Source organism: Myxocyprinus asiaticus, chromosome 48 (assembly GCF_019703515.2).
Source record: "Myxocyprinus asiaticus isolate MX2 ecotype Aquarium Trade chromosome 48, UBuf_Myxa_2, whole genome shotgun sequence".
In the NCBI taxonomy this organism is placed as follows: Eukaryota; Metazoa; Chordata; class Actinopteri; order Cypriniformes; family Catostomidae; genus Myxocyprinus; species Myxocyprinus asiaticus.
The window spans coordinates 25,248,845-25,269,247 of NC_059391.1; the positions used below are offsets into that span (position 1 = coordinate 25,248,845).

At 37.7% G+C, this 20,403-nt stretch overlaps 1 protein-coding gene across 3 annotated transcripts in view; it reads left to right on the plus strand.

Annotated features, from left to right (window-relative positions):
- The window catches only part of LOC127437145 (paired amphipathic helix protein Sin3a-like), a 28,662-nt gene extending 10,313 nt beyond the window's left edge, over positions 1–18,349 (plus strand). For all 3 annotated transcript variants that reach the window (XM_051691850.1, XM_051691848.1, XM_051691849.1), the window contains 14 exons: positions 4,193–4,348; positions 4,880–4,966; positions 5,060–5,178; positions 5,360–5,570; positions 5,766–5,882; positions 6,618–6,856; positions 7,079–7,262; positions 7,346–7,928; positions 13,298–13,467; positions 13,666–13,839; positions 13,917–14,009; positions 14,156–14,250; positions 14,421–14,616; positions 16,378–18,349. In XM_051691850.1, coding sequence (XP_051547810.1) covers positions 4,193–4,348; positions 4,880–4,966; positions 5,060–5,178; positions 5,360–5,570; positions 5,766–5,882; positions 6,618–6,856; positions 7,079–7,262; positions 7,346–7,928; positions 13,298–13,467; positions 13,666–13,839; positions 13,917–14,009; positions 14,156–14,250; positions 14,421–14,616; positions 16,378–16,608 — 2,655 coding nt within the window. In that variant the 3' untranslated portion in view covers positions 16,609–18,349. The remainder of the gene's footprint in view (positions 1–4,192; positions 4,349–4,879; positions 4,967–5,059; positions 5,179–5,359; positions 5,571–5,765; positions 5,883–6,617; positions 6,857–7,078; positions 7,263–7,345; positions 7,929–13,297; positions 13,468–13,665; positions 13,840–13,916; positions 14,010–14,155; positions 14,251–14,420; positions 14,617–16,377) is intronic.
- The last annotated feature ends 2,054 nt before the right edge of the window (positions 18,350–20,403 follow it).

Sequence of the window (20,403 nt, forward strand, 5' to 3'; positions counted from 1 at the left end):
CTCCTGCTGACAGTTTACCATTGTGTCAGCAATCCAGTTCTACACAGATTAAATTATTCTGATGTCACATCGCAGGCAACCATGCTTCCGGGTTGTTTTTAGCAGTAGATTTCAATAGTGGATATGGACAGCACTGCAGTTTTAAACAGTCATGAAACCCCAAAACACATTTTTTTTATATTTTAACATATATGTACCTATTGCACATATTTGAAAACAATTATAGCAGCCTTTATGTTTATTGTTAAGGGGATCAGTTTTATTGAGGCATTTCATTCTTCCGGTTTAAAAACTAAAGTTGAAGCAATGTCACAAATATTAAGTATAGACCAATGTAACAGTTCGGGAAAGGATGATGCAGGAACCGGGGTAACAAACAACAAAACTTTAATCAATCAGAACATCAAACTGATAACACAACAACATAAACACACACACAGAGCAGCCACGTGTCTCTCTCTCTCTCTCTCTCTCTCTCTCTCTCTCTCTGGCATCCCCGACTCTTCCCTTATGTCTCTCCCGCTGATTAGGCAACTCAGCGCCGGATGTGTATCCTCATGGCCTGGCCACGCCCTCCTCCTCATAACACTCCTCCACCACCCGATTCAGGCCGGGGTGCAATCCGGACTGGCTTACAACCCCCCCCCCCCCCCATCTCTGGATGGGAGACGCTGTCCTTCAGGCCGTTCCGCCACCCAATGGTCCACCCCACCTCCTGAGAATCTGAGAGAGAAAAAGCAAGCGGGAGAGAGAGAGGAGAGACAGAGATAAGAAACGCTCTTCTTCGGCTCCCACGAGCACACCGCCCACCCGGTTCACAGCCACTCCTCCAGCCCATGGCGGATGGCAGCGCTTCCTCCGTCCCCTGGCGGGTGGCAACGGCTCCTCCTCCTGGCGGACGGCAGTGGCGAGTTCTCCCGGACAGCGTGCCCTTCCTCCTTTCCCGGGTTTCGGCACCAGTGTAACAGTTCAGGAAAGGATGATGCGGGAACTGGAGTAACAAACAACAAAACTTTAATCAAACAGAATGTCAAACTGAAAACACAGCAACATAAACACACACACAGAGTGGCCGCGTGTGTCTCTCTCTCTCTCTCTGGCGTCCCCGGCCCTTCCCTTATCTCCCTCCCGCTGATTAGGCAACTCAGCGCCGGGCATGTATCCTCACGCCCTGACCACGCCCTCCTCCTCATTCCAACCATTTCAAGGACTTTCCCAAGAATTTCTCACTGTGCATCTAAAGATGGACGAGATAACACGACAGCTTGTTCAAAAACAGAATATGAAAGCCGAAAACTCAGTCATGTTAGCTATTTCTTTTTAACTCTTTTTGTATCGGAAATTCATAGATGCGATTTTAAATATGTAGGTTTTGCATGTGCAGAAATAAATGACACGTACAAATTTAATCACGTTTACTGTAATTCCAAAAGCTTTTTGTGATATTTGCAACGTAAACAATCATTTCTGCATTTCTTCTACATTATTAATTGTCCAAAATACAGAAGTAGCAGGCATTTAGAAAAAAGTTTAGAAAAATCTATTGTTATTTCTCACTTCGCCCTGATAGTTTTGCATGAATACATAATTTCCGGTCGTGCAGTCGCATACGGTCTAGTCGCACGAGTCGGCTCAAATCGGATCCGAAAATGTTGCATCCAGAGACGGTGGGAATCTCATGCAGCCCCCGTGCGACTCTCCATTGGAAATTAATGACTTGCGGTCTATCGTCGGATGCAGTGAAAAGGTGGCTTTAGTCACGTTCGTTACTGTCAATCTCCAAAAATCACATAAAAAACATAAAAACACCAAAACCAAAAGCCAAAAAAACATAAAAAGTAGTCCATCTGACTTGTGTATTTTATTCAAAGCCACTTAAAGACAAGCGATAGCTCTGTGAATCGCAAAAGGCTGTGTTTAACAAGTAAATATACAGTATGCATGTGCAGCGCTAGCGCGTTAGTGAATGGCGCTGCTCTGTTGACACACACACATTAGCACTATCAAGCAGGCTGGTGAAGTTCTCGTGGCTATTTTCAACCTTCACAGCGGTGTGCAATATTTGAGCTCTACACACGAACAACATCTCAGATGTAGATGCTCAATAGTTCGGTTCACTTATAATATGCATTTATAACGGCACCGGAAGAGCATTTTACCAGAATTTGAATAAGAAGCAAATTAAACTACTGTGAATTAGCCAAAATGCAGACACTTACAGGACTTCTGGAGTCTTCCGATTAGTCAAAATAGAAGTCAGAGGGTTTTAAAGTTAAAGGTACACGATTGAATATATTACTGTTGTATTTAACATTCCAAAAGTCAACAATAATTATAATAATCATTTATTATTATCAATATTATAATTGTTTATTTACAAATTATAACAATATTTAAGTTGAATGGGTTCAAAAAATAACTGTGTGAAAGAAAACTTAACTGGTATCTTGCAACTAAATTAAACAAAAAAGAGATCTGAATCCTTTATAAGTCCAGATACAAGTTGAAAAAGTTTGCAAAGAAAACTGGCATCTTTTTGTACTGAAGACTTACACTGGAATTACTGTTAATTTTGCTGCTACCATTATCCATTTAACAATAAAGTTTTTCTTAATAAGATATACATTTATACTGAAATAATGTGTAGTTAGAGGTTTGTGTTTTTGTACATATAAAAGAGTACCCCCAGTTAGTTCCACACAATAATGTAAAGATATTTTAAACTGATTATGTAAAAAACAACACTGGTGTCAGATCGGTGTCGTTATCGGCTGATATTGAGATTTCAGATATTGAAATCGGATCGGAAGAGAAAAAGTGGTATCGTGCATCCCTAGTATTGAGGCTATACTTTTGAAAACAATGTGTATTTAATGTTTTATGTATTGGACCCATTTACTTTAAATGTTTGTGCCTTACTTTCAAAGTTTGAAAAAAACATTGAAATCTTTTTGCAGATTTGCAAAATTGTCACTCATTTTCACTCTTCACATTTTTGTCCCATGACTAGGGATGCACAGATACCACTTTTCCTCTTCCAATCCAGTTCTGATACCTGAAATCTCAGTATCGGCCGATACCGATCCCGGTCCGATAACAGTGTTGTTGTTTTTTCATAATCAGTTTAAAATATCTTTACCTCACTCTGTGATACTAATTGGGGGTACTCTTTTATATGTAAAGAAACACAAACCTTCAACTACACATTATTTTAATACAAATGTATAGCCTATTAAGAAAAACTTTATTGTTAACTAGTCTACTGGATAATGTAGCAGCAAAATTAACAGCAATTCCAGTGAATGTCATCAGTAGAAAAGAAGCCAGTTTTCTTTATTTTGTGGAACCCAGTCAACTTAAATATTGTTGTAATTTGTAAACAAATTATAATGATAATAATAATGTAATAATTGTTACTTACTGCATTCAAAATACATGCAAAGACATAATTTTAGCAGTATGACATTATTTTTATTTGCAAATCCTTTAACAGACTGTAGTCTATGCGCTGCGATGGTGGAGACGGAGTCCCAAGCTTCGATGGGTTTTCTTAATATAAGATCAACTTTAGATCATATTTGACCTCATATCTGTCACAGCAATTGCACTTTGCAAATTAAAAAAAAGCCGTTTTTGATCCGATTTGTGTGATTTCTTTGTGAAAACAAGTGCAAATCCACCAAAAGCAGCTGCAGATCAATTGAGTCTAATAGAGCAGATGTGATGACAATGATGGTGATCCATGAAATATCATGATTTATGTCAAATCCTGAGTTTTTCCTGATCCAACGATCCCGATGGAAATTTAAAGAAGCCCAAATCGCCATTCATTTGATCGAAACAAAGTATTTCAACCCCACAAACAACATTTTTTGGGGGCATTTTAAGCTCAATTTGTGCAAAGCGCCTTTTGAACACAGGTCTTTTCTGGTCTTCCAAAAGAACCCGAAAGTGTTGGAGTGGTGCATTTGTTTGTAAACAGTAACTTCATCTATATATATATCAGTAGTCACGGCTTTAGAATTCTAGAGTTTTAGAATTAGTTTTAGAATCTAATTCAAAATTACCTGAACATTCTAAAAAACAAGATGAACCAACTGTCACATCTTGACGCGTGGTGTCATCTGCTGTTTAAATACAGCACAAAGTGACGGTTTAATTGTCATTTTCTTTCTCTCTGCATTTCTTCTAGTTGCTTGGCAAGACAACAGCAGAGAAGGCTGAATCCGTGCGTAACGATCACGGTGGAACGGTCAAAAAACCGCAGCTCAATAACAAACAGAGGCCTAATCAGAACGGCTGCCAGATACGCAGACACTCGACTACAGCTGTCACTCCACCTGTGAAGGTACACTGCCGCTACAAACATTAAAACAACCACACAGGGTTTCCACGGTCATGTCAAACCTGAAAATATATCAGGGAATTTTAAAATTGTGATTTCAAGGCCTGGTAAAGTCATGAAAAAGATGTTAAAAAGAATACAAAGTTTCCTAGTTATGCACAGCTGAACAATACAGTATTTAATCAGCTAGAAATTGCTTTTATTCGAGTGCATTCTCTACAGAATGATTTTCAAACTAGTTATGGGCAGCTCAAAAATATTTCATCAGCTCAAAATTGCTCTTTGTGAGCGCAGTCTCTTTTAGAATGATTTTTTTAACCTAATTATGCGAGCTCTACAATATTTCATTGACTAGAAATTGCTCTTTGTGCAATATCTTTAAAATGATTTTTAAAAATACACTTATCATGAAAACTATGATCAAAAGATGTGGGATTCTCCTTTCAGCCTATTGATCTAAAACATCTTCATTTTGTGATCTGTTTCATTTGTTTTCCACTTGCTTGATTTCTCAAACCGTTGTCACTTTTTCAGAAAAAGCCCAAGTTTTTGAATCTTAAAGATTCATCTGTGGCCGACGCCAGCAAACATGGAGGAACAGAGTCTCTTTTCTTTGACAAAGTGAGTTGTACTGGATTAACGTTGTTGTTGTTGTTGTTTTTATCTCAAAGGCCTAGTTATTTCATATTGACTGACATTAATGATATTTTGTAGGTGAGGAAAGCATTGCAGAGTGCTGAGGCCTTTGACAACTTCCTGCGGTGCCTGGTCCTTTTTAACCAAGAGATTATTTCACGTGCTGAGCTGGTTCAACTTGTGGTTCCATTCCTGGGGTAAATCTGGGTTAAAGTGGAGATAAAATTTCTTCTAAGAAAATATTTAATGTCCCTTTACCATTAATAGCAGTAATTCATGTTTCATTGTATTTATTTTGCAGTATCATGTTTGTATTTTAAATTCTTAAATAATTAACCAAATCATTTGGTTTGTCTTTTTTTTTTTTTTTTTTTTTAGCAAATTTCCTGAGCTGTTTACCTGGTTTAAGAACTTTCTTGGCTATAAGGAGATGTCACACATGGAGACATACCCTAAAGAAAGAGCCACTGAGGGAATCGCCATGGAAATTGACTATGCCTCATGCAAACGTCTGGGTTCGAGTTACAGAGCTTTACCCAAGAGCTATCAGCTGCCCAAATGCACAGGGAGAACACCACTTTGTAAAGAGGTGAGGTAGAACTTAACCTAAAAAATCCCATGACCTGCGTTGAATCACTGACCAGATTGGCAGATACTGTTTTTTTTTTTTATACTGATTTCTGAATTATAGTGTTCTAATGTTCCTTTGTTAGAAGGTTTTAAAGTTAGAGAGAAATGTGATGATCATTTATAGACTGATTTTGGTTTCATCTGAATCTATCAGGTGCTGAATGATACTTGGGTTTCCTTTCCCTCCTGGTCTGAGGACTCCACCTTCGTCAGCTCTAAAAAGACTCAGTATGAAGAGCACATGTACAGATGTGAGGATGAGCAATTTGAGGTGAGACACTTCCACACACTCAGTAAGTTCTTTTTTTGCTGGTCATAAAATGCTTGTGTGATGCCCATCTTTTTAAAAGAATATTCCGTGTTCAAAACAAGTTTGTTCAGTATCTTAAATTATGAGATTCATCTACCAGAAGAACAGTGCCGAAACACAACTGACATAAAGTGTCCTTCTGCAAATTGCTTGCAATTTTAAGTTTCAACCACAGATGTTGCTAGAGTACAAAGTTACACTGTACAGCTTTAAAAAGAAGCAAAAATCTGTTAAAATACTCAAAGTATATTCGCAAGTTATAAAAATTGTGTTAACAGGATTTCAGTGTGATAAAATCACCTACTAACCTTTTCTGTGTAAAGTTATATCCAGTTTAACAACTTCGTGACCATGACCACCTAACACTGTAAACCCTGCAATGCTTTAAACAACTTTACAGCTCAAATAATATATTAGTTTATCATAAGAATTAATGTTAGTGCTTTTATAAAATTAAAACTTCACATTTCTACCTTTAAACCCTCCAAAAATTGGCCCCATTGGCTTCCATCGTACGTGCCTCACTAACCTCGATTTTTGCCTTTAAGGAAAAGATGGGATGAGTGTAATTTTTTTATTTTTTTTTTTTTTTTTTATTTTTTTTTGTGGTAATCAACATTATTCCACAAATGCTGGCAATTGAGCTAAACTTGTATTGGAAATTCCTTTAACAATGGTGTTGATTTCTCACTGTAGTTGGATGTCGTCTTGGAAACTAACCTGGCCACCATTCGTGTACTGGAGTCAATTCAAAAGAAGCTCTCTCGGATGTCTGCAGAAGAGCAGGTGAAATTCCGGCTGGACAACACTTTGGGCGGCTCCTCTGAGATTATCCACCGGAAAGCCATTCAGAGGATATATGGTGACAAAGCTCTAGATATCATCGACGGGCTGAAGAAGAACCCAGCCGTGTCTGTGCCCATTGTACTCAAGAGGTTAGAGAGAATATACACAGCATAAATAGATTTTTCCAACACTTCTTTTAATCGGCCTGGTGGACACGGTCCCCAAGTTTGCCAATAAGTTGTTGTTGTCGATGAAGTATCACATTATTGCAAGTTTTAGAGGTACTATACAAGTTTTAGCATTACCTGTGCCAGTGAAGTTAAGGAGAAGTGATGTAGTGCTGATGTGTCTCTCTTCACACTCTTTTTCAGGCTTAAGTTGAAAGAGGAAGAGTGGCGTGAAGCTCAACGGGGTTTTAACAAGATCTGGAGGGAGCAGAATGAGAAATATTACCTGAAATCTCTGGACCATCAAGGCATTAATTTCAAACAGAATGACACTAAAGTTCTACGCTCTAAAACACTTCTCAATGAGATCGAGAGCATTTTTGATGAGGTGAGACGCTCTTTATCATCTAGAGGAGGTTACAAGGGTTTGTTCTCAAAGAAAAGATGGTTGATAGTTGTGTGTTTGTTTAGCGGCAGGAACAGGCCTCGGAGGACAGTAGCAGGCCCCCTAGTGGCCCTCACCTGACACTGACCTACGACGACCGCCAGATTCTAGAAGACGCGGCAGCTTTGATCATCCACCATGTGAAACGCCAGAGCAGCATTAACAAAGAGGACAAATACAAGATCAAACAAATCATCTACCATTTTATCCCCGACTTGCTATTTTTCCAGCGGGGGGTGTTGTCAGATGCTGAGGAAGAGGATGATGAGGAAGACGTGGACCTTGAAGAGGGAGCTTCAAAGAAGCACAATGGGCTAACGGGAGGAGTTGGCGGCAGCCCGACAAAGTCCAAACTGCTCTTTAGCTCGTCCACGGCTCAACGGCTTCACTCCTGCGAGGACGCGTACAATCTGTTCTTCGTGAATAATAACTGGTACATATTTCTCCGGTTGCACAACACACTGTGCTCGCGGCTGCTGCGACTCTGCACGCAGGCCGAACGGCAGATCGAAGAGGACCTGAGAGAGCGTGAGTGGGAGAGGGAGGTGCTCGGACTCAAACGGGACAAAAATGAAAATACCGCCATACAGCTGCGTCTGAAGGAGCCCAGTGAGTATAGAATCTATTCAGGGGCGTGTCCAGGATTTTATACACGGGGTGGCAAAGGGGGAGCAAGAGCAGAATAAGGGGTGGCAACACACCACTTAAGTGTGTGTGTGTGTGTATGTATGTGTGTGTGTGTGTATATATATATATATATATACACACACAGTATATATATACCGATCAGCTACAACATTAAAACCACCTGCCTAATATTGTGTAGGTCCCACTCGTGCTGCCAAAACAGCGCCAGAATAGCATTCTGAGATTATATTCTTCTCACCACAAATGCACAGAGCGGTTTTCTGAGTTACCATAGACTTTGTCAGTTTGAACCAGTCTGGCCTTTCTCTGTTGACCTCTCTCAGTGGCGCCAGACGGGCTGGTTTGAGTATTTCTGTAACTGCTGATCTCCTGGGATTTTCATGCACAACAGTCTCTAGGATTTACTCCGAATGGTGCCAAAAACAAAAAACATCCAGTGAGCGGCAGTTCTGTGGACGGAAATGCCTTATTGATGAGAGAGGACAAAGTCTACGGTAACTCAGATAACCGCTCTGTACAATTGTGGTGAGAAGAATAGCATTTCAGAATGCTATTCTGAGATGTGGGTTGGCACTGTTTTGGCGGCACGAGGGGGACCTACACAATATTAGTTTTTTTTTATATTTTTTTTTTTATCCCCTTTTCTCCCAATTTGGAATGCCCAATTCCCACTAACTTAGTAGGTCCTCGTGGTGCCGTGGTTACTCACCTCAATCCGGGTGGCAAAGGACAAGTCTCAGTTGCCTCCGCTTCTGAGATCGCCAATCCACGCATCTTATCACGTGGCTTGTTGTGCATGACACTGCGGAGACTCCGCATTTGAAATCGACTCCAGGGGTGGTAGTCAGCGTCAATACTCACTGAGCTACCCAGGCCCCAGGCAGGTGGTTTAAATGTTGTGGCTGACCGGTGTATACTGTATATATTTTATTGCAGTTGCATTGTCAGGATTAACAGCATTAATGAGTTAGTGCAGCAGGAGCTCAGGAGACAGAGCTGTTAAAATTCAGCTGCTCCTGTGTGTTGAAGAGACCTTGAGCAGGAACCTGCTCCTGATGGGAGTCTGTTGTAGAGGTAAATTTGTGGCAGTGAGTGTAAACTGCTCTCAGTTCAGTTCAAATGCGCTAAATAAATAGTCAAATTACAATGTTCCATATGTAGAATATCACAAGATTTGTGAAGTGGTCTAAAAGCAGTAACATCATGATATTACAGTATGATCTTCATACTACCTCCATATTAAAGCATAAGATTAATTGAGCCTATAAGAAATCACATTGAAGGATTAGAGCTTTCAGATGTGATTTTAAATTCTGTTTGAGTCAAACAGAATTTATCAATGGGAAAGCTTCAAACACTATTCAATCACTAATTTATAGGCATAAAGTCTGTGTTGTTAAGTGATGACTTCATGCAGCCTATACCAGCCAGAGAGTGACTATTGCCTGCAGCATTTCAGTCAATAGACTACCAACACAGGACTGCAAACTACAGCCTATATGAGGACACTTCACTGACCACTACCTGCATCACTCAGTCAATTTAGGTAATATTTTGAATAAATGAATATTATTCAATGAGCACATGACTAATATTACACATACTATGTAAATAGATAATATTTACAATAACTGTAATGCCAGAGGTCATATAGGTTTAGAACAAATTAAGAGTGAGTAAATGATGACAGAATTTTCATAAGTATCCCTTTAAATTTACTTCCTGATCTAATCTAAGTGAAGAATTATGACAACACTGTTGTTAACAATGGGCATACCATGAGGTCCTACTGGACATGCAAAAGGTGTTTCCCTGATATTATATTATATAGTTACATAGTTTTTATGAAAGTGATTGCACTTAAATAAAATGCCACTTATTTTTTCATTAAATGTTCTGTAACTATAAATATTGTAATATCAGTTTTGCATGTTGAGCCAAGTGGCACCGAAACAAGTAGAGTGGGAGAGGGGGTGAAGAGAAGCGTACACAATGAACACTGCTGCCCAATGAAAATTATTTAGCTCACATTTACATTTAATTGATATGCCATCTTAATGTTTGCTTAGATATTTTAACATTACCTTTTAAAATTAATTAGTAATTAATCCGGAGATCAAGTCTGTTGTTCAGCTAATCTCGGAGATGTCAAAACTTAATTGCCAACAATTTAAGATCAAGATTAAAAAAAAAAAAATATATATATATATATATATATATATATATATATATATATTTAAATAATAAAAAATTGGGTATTTCTCAACATAGATGCAAGTTCAAAAATGACAATTGATTCGAAAACTTTACATCTGCCAGCTAGAATACGCAACTCAAATGAAATGTTTGCTTTGGTATTTTAGATGTGTGGAGATTTACCTACTGTCTCTGTTTACATTCTCATCTCCTCTCTGGACAAGCGCATTCTGGGCTGTTCCACCATACATGCTCTGATCAGACTGTTCATCTACCGATCTGCATTTACACTTACTGCTGGGGGCAGAAATGCGCCTTTATATGACTGAAATGATATATACTACAACTAACATGGTTAGATTGTTACAGTGAACATAAAAATAGCATGTACTACAACTATTGCGAATTATAGTCCATATCAGAAATGTGCTTTTAAAGTGAGCACATCGAAGTTTAAACAACAATACATACTGTAGAACTGTCGGGTACCCAGCATGCATTGTGGAGGGTGAAGGACTGACTACGTTTGGACTGAATAACTCTCAAATTGTCCAGAACGGGTTTTGGGGGGGGGGGGGTATTGTTGATTGAACTATCAGAATTTGCCATATTTACATTTTCTTGTTTGTGCCTTACCATTATGTAACTTTGTAGTCCTCAGATTCTAGGACTGAAGGTTTGCCATGGTTATGTATGTGTGATTGTGTCAGACTCTGTAAGTGTCTCATTTGAGTAACAACAAAAAAAGACTTTAATGAACTCTAAAGACTGTGAAACAAATAATCGATATATTATTGGTTGAATTTGTGGTGACAAGAGGGGTGGCAAAGCCTCTATTTAGGGTGGCAGCTGTCACCCCGTGCCACCCTTGTGGCTATGCCCCTGAAACTATTCTATGGACCCTTTTTACATTTCCTGGCTTGGAGTCTGGAAGTAAAGTGTGGCTGGGTTAACTTCTATTGCAGTGAATCCACAGCAAATACTATTTTTGCTCTCCCATTTGCTCTAATAGCATAATAGAGAATCCACTATTAGGTTTTCACGACTTTCCATAACAGAATTCCATAAGAAATTAGAGAGCGGTGGATTACGGCAGTCAAAAGAAAAAGAGATGTCATATTTACTGTCACTCCCTCAGCTGCTGTAATAGAAACCTCATTGCAGTGGTGGCAATTAGTTTTTTTAAATTAATGCCAGGGTAATATAACGGAAAGTATAATGTTATAATTTTACACTAAATAAATAAATACTTCCAATCAGATCGATCCCATTCTTGCGCTTAAAAAAATCATGACGCAAATCATATAACAGAATGCTGGTGTCTCAAGTGTTTTTACCTGACTCAGTGTCAAAACAATTTAGCACTCTGGTGAAGGGTTGTCACAATATAAAAATTTCAATAGTCTGTACTCATACCAGTAAAATTTCACAATTCTAGAATTGAAAAACGAATAATATGCCATTGAACACACTTTTTTTAGCCTATTTAAAAAGTAACATAAATGTAAATAATAAATTAAAACAAATGCATGTTTTCTTCTGGTGTTTTTCATTTAAGTAAACATTGCTTGGAAGTTTTTTTCAAGTAGGGCCCAATGAAACTTTTTATTTTTTCCCAAATCTTCTGTTTTCCATTTAAAGAACACCTATTATGGTTTTTAAACGTGCCTAATTTTGCTTTAAAGGTCTCATACAATAGATTTACACGCATCCAAGGTCAAAAAACACTTTAATTTGCTCATAATTTAAATTGCAGCATTACCTTTTTTTCCCCAGTGTCAAAAACGACTCGTTCAATGATCCGTTCTAAAGGATTCATTCCAAACTCCTTTCAGAGAGCCTACTCTGCTCTGATTGGTCAGATGTCCCAATCTGTTGTGATTGGTCTACCGCTTAGTGTAGTGTTTGAGGGCGGGTCAAAGCTGTTCGCAAGCAGCCAATGAAGACCAGAGGCAGATTATTTTGTTACCAAATTAAGTAGGTTAGTACAGGAAGTAAGTTTGGAATTACTAACGACTCGTTTCAGGTGTTCAGAATCGGTTCTTTCTTTTGGGAGTCAATAACTCCATTTGTCGTGCACTTTGATTTTTGAAACTTTGCAGACTTTTTTACTTTCACAAACAGCTATATAACACACTACATGAAAGGTAATATTTGAAAAACCATAATATGTGCTCTTTCATTTTTTTTAGTTTAGGGTTTGTTTTTTTAGCTTTTATTTTTACAAGATGGCTTTTCAGTTTTGTGTGTTTTTGATGGTAGCCTGACACCTTTAACTTATTATTTAATTAAATAGTCTGCAGGAACTACACACATCACAGTGAATAAGCACTCTGTTCTGTCATCTATTACAACATGCACAGCATGTGTGATGCTCTTTTTGCAGTGATTTTAGCATATGAGCGGCTTCATACATTCACTGTAAAGCATGCAGCACATGCAGACATTATATTTAATTAATACTCGTACTAGGACCTATCACAATTTGAATTAGATTAATTTTGCTAACTTTTTGTCCCAAATATGTCAAAATTCATGTGTGCGCATTTAAAAGCATCCTTGTGCAAATCAGACCGCACGCAGGTATCAAACTGAGTGTGTGCTTGGTACTACCAGTACTGCAAAAACACTGGTATCATGTTATTTTAGTATTGACTTGGGACCAAAGAACCAGTACTTTTTACATCCCTACTCCTGTGCGAGATGCTGAAAAAACAGCTGGATGAGGCACAACGATCAAAGACGTACATCTACCACATGTTTAGATAGAAAAACGATGGAAAAAGAGAGCAGGCGGACACAAAAACATGCTCAAAGCGGCTCTTTAGATCTGTTATTAAAGCCAAAGTGAAAAGGCATTCACAAAGCATTTAACTTCTGTTATGATGGATTTCAGAGTGAAACCGAATATTCAGGGAAAATAATGTAGGGCGGGCAAGGATTTGACTGGATTGTAAAAAAGCAGTCTGTGATATTATTAGTTAATATTATTTTTGCCCGCCCACGCAGAAAAAATTTGTGTTAGAGATGGAGAAAGTTGAAAATATTTGTTTCCTTTTGAATAAAGGTACATCTATCTGATAGAAATGTGTTGGACTGATTTTAAAAACACTCTTTTTGTCTATCTCTTGCAGTGGACGTGGATGTGGAGGACTATTACTCTGCGTTTCTAGAGATGGTGCGTAATCTGTTGGATGGGAATATAGAGGCATCTCAGTATGAAGATTCTCTCCGAGAGATGTTCACCATTCATGCCTACATCGCCTTCACCATGGACAAACTCATCCAGAACATTGTCAGACAGGTTAGTAACGCTTTAAAACAGTCAGCTCTAGCATTTTGCCAGATGAAGAAATGGTAAAATTATCTGAAAAGTTAAAAGTAAGATTTACAGCACTAGGATGCGCTGACAACATGCAGCAAGTTTATTGAATTGGAAGTCAAAAGGTTATGCATCACAAAAAAAAAAAGTCACTTGTTCTCTCTTTGTGTCTCTCTGCAGCTCCAGCACATAGTGAATGAAGAGATTTGTGTTCATGTGACTGAACTGTACCTGAATGAAAGCAGTCACTCAGCCACAGGTGGATCTCTGCTCACTCAGAGTAGCAGAGCAGCAGCGGAAACGTCTTACCAGCGCAAAGCCGAACATCTCATGTCTGACGAAAACTGCTTTAAGGTACAATTTAAACATCAGCTCATGGAAAGTCTGAGTCTTACAGTATCCAATCTTATTTTCATTGTCTCTCTTTCCAGGTTATGTTTATGAAGGACCAAGGGAATGTTCAGCTGACAGTGGAGCTGTTGGACACAGAAGAGGAGAATTCAGATGAGCTTGTGGAGATAGAGGTGAACCACGGCACTTAAACTCTGAATATACACAGAAATGACAGACAGATAGATATTACTATCATTTGTCAATTTTCAGCATTGTTTGTGTCTAGTGTGTGTTGAGTTTTCTTATACTAAAGTGTATTTTGACTGTGTGTGTGTAGAGCTGGTCAGATTACGTCATGCGGTATCTGTCAGCTGATTTCACATCTCCAGAACTGAGGGATCATCTGGCCCAGAAGCCTGTGTTTCTGCCAAGGTACCTATGATTATTGGCCTTTGACTTCTGCATCTTGCAGCCAACAGCTGAATTTTAGCAATCATACTGTATTTATCCAGCAGAGTTGAGCTTCTTATAGATAAATATATACCTCATTCATCCACATCTGTTGTTGCTGTCTTTATCCATCTTTCTCCTTGTTTCCGTAGGAACCTGCGGCAAATCCGTAAGTGTCAGCGTGGCCGTAAGTCTCAGGAGGAGGCGGTGAAGGATGGAGGCAGAAAGGAGAACCCAGAGAGCATGAGGATGGAGTGTATGTTCAAACTGAACTCGTATAAGATGGTGTACGTCTTTAAATCAGAAGATTACATGTACAGACGCACAGCACTGCTGAGAGCCCACCAGGTAAAAATCTCAGCATACTTTTCTTGACTGTTAAAGAAGGAATGTTTGAGGTTCAATACAAGTTAAAGGAATATATATATATATATATATATATGGATAATTATTACGAATGCTGTCCGACATTTGACAGATTAAGATTTCGAAGGGAGGCTGAGTGATTTCATGACTGCATACATCAATCATAACATCAGTGTGTTGTTGCCAGTTACTTCATGGTAATAAAGCACACAAAATTACGAAAATTCATGCAATGTTTATGCCAGTTATGCTTGGATTTAAAGGGCAAAAATGACATTTAGTGCAGAATTTGGAGTTATTTTAGTGGAGTATGCTACCGGTATTATTCAGCTGTAGCTGAAGGCTTCGTCGTTCTCATCTGTGTCACTGCTTGCATGTTGATAGCAGACATACTGAAGAAGATTCGTGAGGTCTTGTCCATGTGAATGCACTTTAAAGCCGCACGTAGTAAAGTTTAAAAATCTTGTTTTAGTGCCGAGGTTAATTGACAGGTAGAACTTTCAACCTAGAAGTCCTTGGTTTCACCAGACTCGTGCTTGGTGAGTTGAAAAAAAATCTATCACATATCCACTATTGTGTATATACAATTAAAACAGATGCTATACCACCTTAATGTCACCCTAGAACTGAAATGAATGCAAGTGTGATGAATAAAAATAGATCATGACGGAAACTCTGTCCGTCAGAGTGATAAAGATTGTTTTCTAGCGCAACCCGTATGGCAAATGATTTGTTTGAAGAGCAGAGAACAGCATGGCCTTGCTGTAGAATCCTTCCCAGTGATGTGGTCGTGAAAAATATGGGAAAAACGCAGTTTAAACAACTGTTTCTCCAAATGTGTAAAAGCTTTATAAACACTCAGTTTTCGTTGATCGTGTGAGTTGTAACACTTTCTCTTGATTGGTCAACTTCAGATAGATCATCAAATCAGCTCGTTCAACCGCATACACCTCATGAATTTAAGCCAACTGCGGACAAATTTTTTAGACATTTTAAAAATTATTAGGAGGTCGTGAGCTGCTCGTAATTCCTCTCACATTATGCAAGCAGCAACCACATGAGCACCAACGATTTCCATGCAGTCTTTCCCAACTGGACAAAATCGGTCGGGAGCTCACATGGCAGCCGAAAATTGCACCATGTACGCCCGCCCTAAAGGGGCCAATTGGAATGTATTTTTTAGCTTTAAAATATTGTCACAACAAAAAAAAGAAATACAATTTTCGTAATTTGTGTAACGGGGCAGTTGGTATACTTTGTTTCTTAAATATTGTCGCATCGAAAATGTGTACTTAATTTTCGCATTTTGTGCAATACAGTCAATTAGAATGGGTTTATTTTTTAAATGTTGTCACAGCAAAAAATTGAGTTCAGTTTGTGCAATGGGGTTGGAAATAATTTTTTTGCCTCAAAATATTGTCAGAATTATTACATTTTTTTTGGATTTTGTGTAGAATCCATTGGAATGGACTGTTTATTTTTAAAAAGAATTGTAGCAGCGAAAATGTTTTACATTTTTGCTAGTTGTGTGAAGGGATCAATTGGAATGTGTTATTTAGCTTTAAAATATTGCTTCAGTTATTTTTTAATTTTTTTTTATTTTCATAATTTGTGCAGTGTCCATTAGTTATATATTTTTTAAATATTGTCGCATTGAAAATTTGTGTTCAGTGTGAATAGGCATTTACTGGCCCTCTGCATAGCGATTTACCTCTTTCTTTTTTTTCTCTCTCTCTTTCTCAGTCTCACGAGCGCGTCAGCACGCGCTTACATGAGCGGTTTCAGGCGTGGACTCAGCGGTGGGTAAAGGAGCATGTGACCAGAGACATGGCTGCTGAAAACAGCAGGTGGTTGATGGGAGAAGGGCGGGAGGGTCTAGTACCCTGCTCCACCACCTGTGACCCCGAAACCGTTCACTTCCAGCGTATTAATAAATACAGAGTCAAGTACGGCAGTGCCTACAAGAGCCAGTGACATCAGCAGACAGGGTGGAGTGAGGGGCGTGGCTTAGAGATCACATGCGTGGGCCAAGCTAAACTGTCAAAATTGTCACGTGGCATTAACATACACACAAGATTTTTAACAGTGTTTGTTTCCTTTTATTCAAGCTGTTCCTGCAAAAGCGCAAGTCCCCCAGTGCCAAAACACAGGGCTAATGACCTGTCTGTCAAACCCAGTCTGGACCAATCAGCACAGCTCTTACAGCAGACCAGCCCACTCACCTGATATATCTAGATCGTTCTGTAACTCTAGAAGGCCAGTTGAGCATAAAAATGTGTTTCACTGGTTTTGATAGTTTAAAATATTCACAGGCAGCAGATCTTACTAAATCTGTGGCAGAGAAGTTGACCTGTCTGAATCAGATGCGTCACTTTAACAACTTTTTATGAAAGTGAAAAACGTGTTGATAGACTCCTAGTTTTGGGATAAGTGCACTTAACTTCAACATAAGAGTTAGAGATTTATTCTACCACATTTCAGAGGAGAACAAAGATTTAAGGTGAAAAAAACAAATCTGTGTAATATTAGATTGAACAAATTTTTTTATTGAAAAAGGCAAAAAATAAGAAAAAGTGTAAGCAATAAAGATCTATCAGTATAGAATTTATAGAATTGGTAAACACTTACATCTGCACCATACACCAGCTTACATCAAGCATACATATGAACCACAAACACACACACAATTAACCAGTTTTGTAAATAAAGTGTAAATATCGCCAGACCTTTTTTATGCCAGATGTGTGTGTGTTGTGTTTAGTGCTTCAGTGTGGCGTTAAGAGATAAAGATGCTGGAATCCACTTGGGAAACTATGAAAAATGCAAGATGGTTTATTACAGTTTCTAAAAGGGATAGTTTGCCCAAAAGTTTAAATTCTGTCATTTAGTCACCCTCAAGTTCCAGCACAAAAGGAAATATTAGACAAAATGACATTAACTTTCATTGTATGGAAAAACAATTGTATGAAAGTGAATGGTGACTGAGACTGCCTTATATCTCCTTTTGTGTTCCATGGAAAAACAAAAAGTCATACAAAGTTTGGAGCGACATGAGGGTGAGTAAATGACAGAATTTTAATATTTGAGAGAACTATTCCTTAAAGGTTGGGGTTTGTGTTTTTTTCTTTCTCCTTTTGTGTTTTCTTTGTTTTCTCTTCTCTTTTGCCCCTTTTTTTTTTATTAGTATAATGTTAATTTCGAAAAGTAGAAATGTATCCAGGTTCTTGTTTTTGAAATGGAAGTTTTTATAAGAAAAAAAAAGCATTTTAATTTTTGAAGTTTGAATATGGATCTCAAATACTGTACACTTTTATCACTTGACCGTTTTGGATAAATCTTCAGCTGTGTCCTCTGGCAAACACACACACACACAAATACACAACTCTATGAATGTAAAGGTCTTTATTGTTGTCAGAGGTTTCAGTCTTCGCTCTGGATAGATTTCTGCTGGACAAATATAAATATATATACACATTTTAAAAATGAGTCAACGCATGTCTTTTCTGTGGATCATTATAGACCCTTTATTTGCATAATATTTAAATGAATAAAAATTACATTTGTAGCATAAACATATGCCTCCTTGATTTGTACTCTTTTTAGAAAATGTTGACAGTAAAATATAAAAGACTGTTAATATCAGCTGTTTGTAATGTGGTTCCTCTCTACATATCTATTAAAGGGATAGTACACCCAAAAATGAAAATTCTCTCATCATTTACTCACCCTTGTGCCATCACAGATGTGTATGACATTTTTCAATTGAACACAAACAAAGATTTTTGGAAGACTATTTCAGCTTTGTAGACCCATACAATGCAAGTGAATGGGTACCAATATTTTTAAGCTCCAAAAAGCACATATAGGCAGCATAAAAGTAATCAATAAGACTCCAGTGGTTTATTCCATGTCTTCAGAAGTAATATGATGAGTGTGGCTGAGAAACATCAATACTTAAGTCCTTTTTTACTATACATTTTCCTCCCTGCCCAGTAGGTGGCGATATGCACGGAAATGTGAATCGTCAAAAACACAAGAATGTGAAAGTGTAGATTTATAGTAAAAAAAAAAGGTCTTAAATATTGTATCTGTTTCTCACCCACACTTATATCGCTTCTGAAGATTTGGATTTAACCACAGGAGTCTTATGAATTAGTTTTATGCTGCCTTAATGTGCTTTGTGAGCTTCAAAATTTTGATCACCATTTACTTGCATTGTATGGACCTACAGAGCTGAGATATTCTTCTAAAAATCTTCGTTTGTGTTCAGCAGAAGAAAGAAAATCATATGTTTCTATGATGGCATGAGGGTAAGTAAATGATGAGAGAATTTACATTTTTGGGTGAACTATTCCTTTAAATCCGTTTTGTGGAGAGTCATGCATGAATTCTCATCTCTGTCCACCAGGGGGCGCCGAACTTATTTAAAACGATGCTCGGTTTCTCAGGAGGAGCTGGATTGTTTGTTCTACTGAACAGCAAATGTTACTTTCTAATGTTCGTTTGTTAAAATCCTTTCCTACAAGTCTCAAATGGCTGTAATTGATACATCCTGACCAGCGCTGAGAAAAGTAACATGTACCGTGTGACAACACAGTCGATGTGCTATTTCTTCCTAGTTAAATAATACAAGTTAAGATCATTTGACGCGAATCCCGACTCGTCCCTCGTTTACAGTAAAAGGCATATACAATGGAAGTGAATGGGACCAGTCCACAAACACTAAAATACACACTGTTTCGAACACATATAACCTGAGTGTAAACTTGATTTTAGTGTGATAAAATCAAGTATTTTCCAGAGTAATGACGTTTACCAAATTATAAAGTTTAGGCTACAGGTGCTGTGAAAGAAGTTACATTTCTTAAAGAAACATGCTCATTTGATTGGCCTGATATTCTCTCGATATTTAAGTGTCTTTGAGCATCGAAAAGCATCTGGGTCATTCCTGGGTTTCTGGTATATATATATATATATATATATATATATATATATATATATATATATATATATATATATATATAAAGACTGTTAATATCAGCTGTTTGTAATGTGGTTCCTCTCTACATATCTATTAAAGGGATAGTACACCCAAAAATGAAAATTCTCTCATCATTTACTCACCCTTGTGCCATCACAGATGTGTATGACATTTTTCAACTGAACACAAACAAAGATTTTTGGAAGACTATTTCAGCTTTGTAGACCCATACAATGCAAGTGAATGGGTACCAATATTTTTAAGCTCCAAAAAGCACATATAGGCAGCATAAAAGTAATCAATAAGACTCCAGTGTTTTATTCCAAGTCTTCAGAAGCAATATGATGAGTGTGGCTGAGAAACATCAATACTTAAGTCCTTTTTTACTATAAATTTTCCTCCCTGCCCAGTAGGTGGTGATATGCACGGAAATGTGAATCGTCAAAAACACAAGAATGTGAAAGTGTAGATTTATAGTAAAAAAAAAGGTCTTAAATATTGTATCTGTTTCTCACCCACACTTATATCGCTTCTGAAGATTTGGATTTAACCACAGGAGTCTTATGAATTAGTTTTATGCTGCCTTAATGTGCTTTGTGAGCTTCAAAATTTTGATCACCATTCACTTGCATTGTATGGACCTACAGAGCTGAGATATTCTTCTAAAAATCTTCGTTATTATATATATATATATATATATATATATATATATATATATATATATATATATATATATAAAATTTTTTTTTTTTTTTTTTTTTTTTTTTACTACATTTGATTAATTGTCT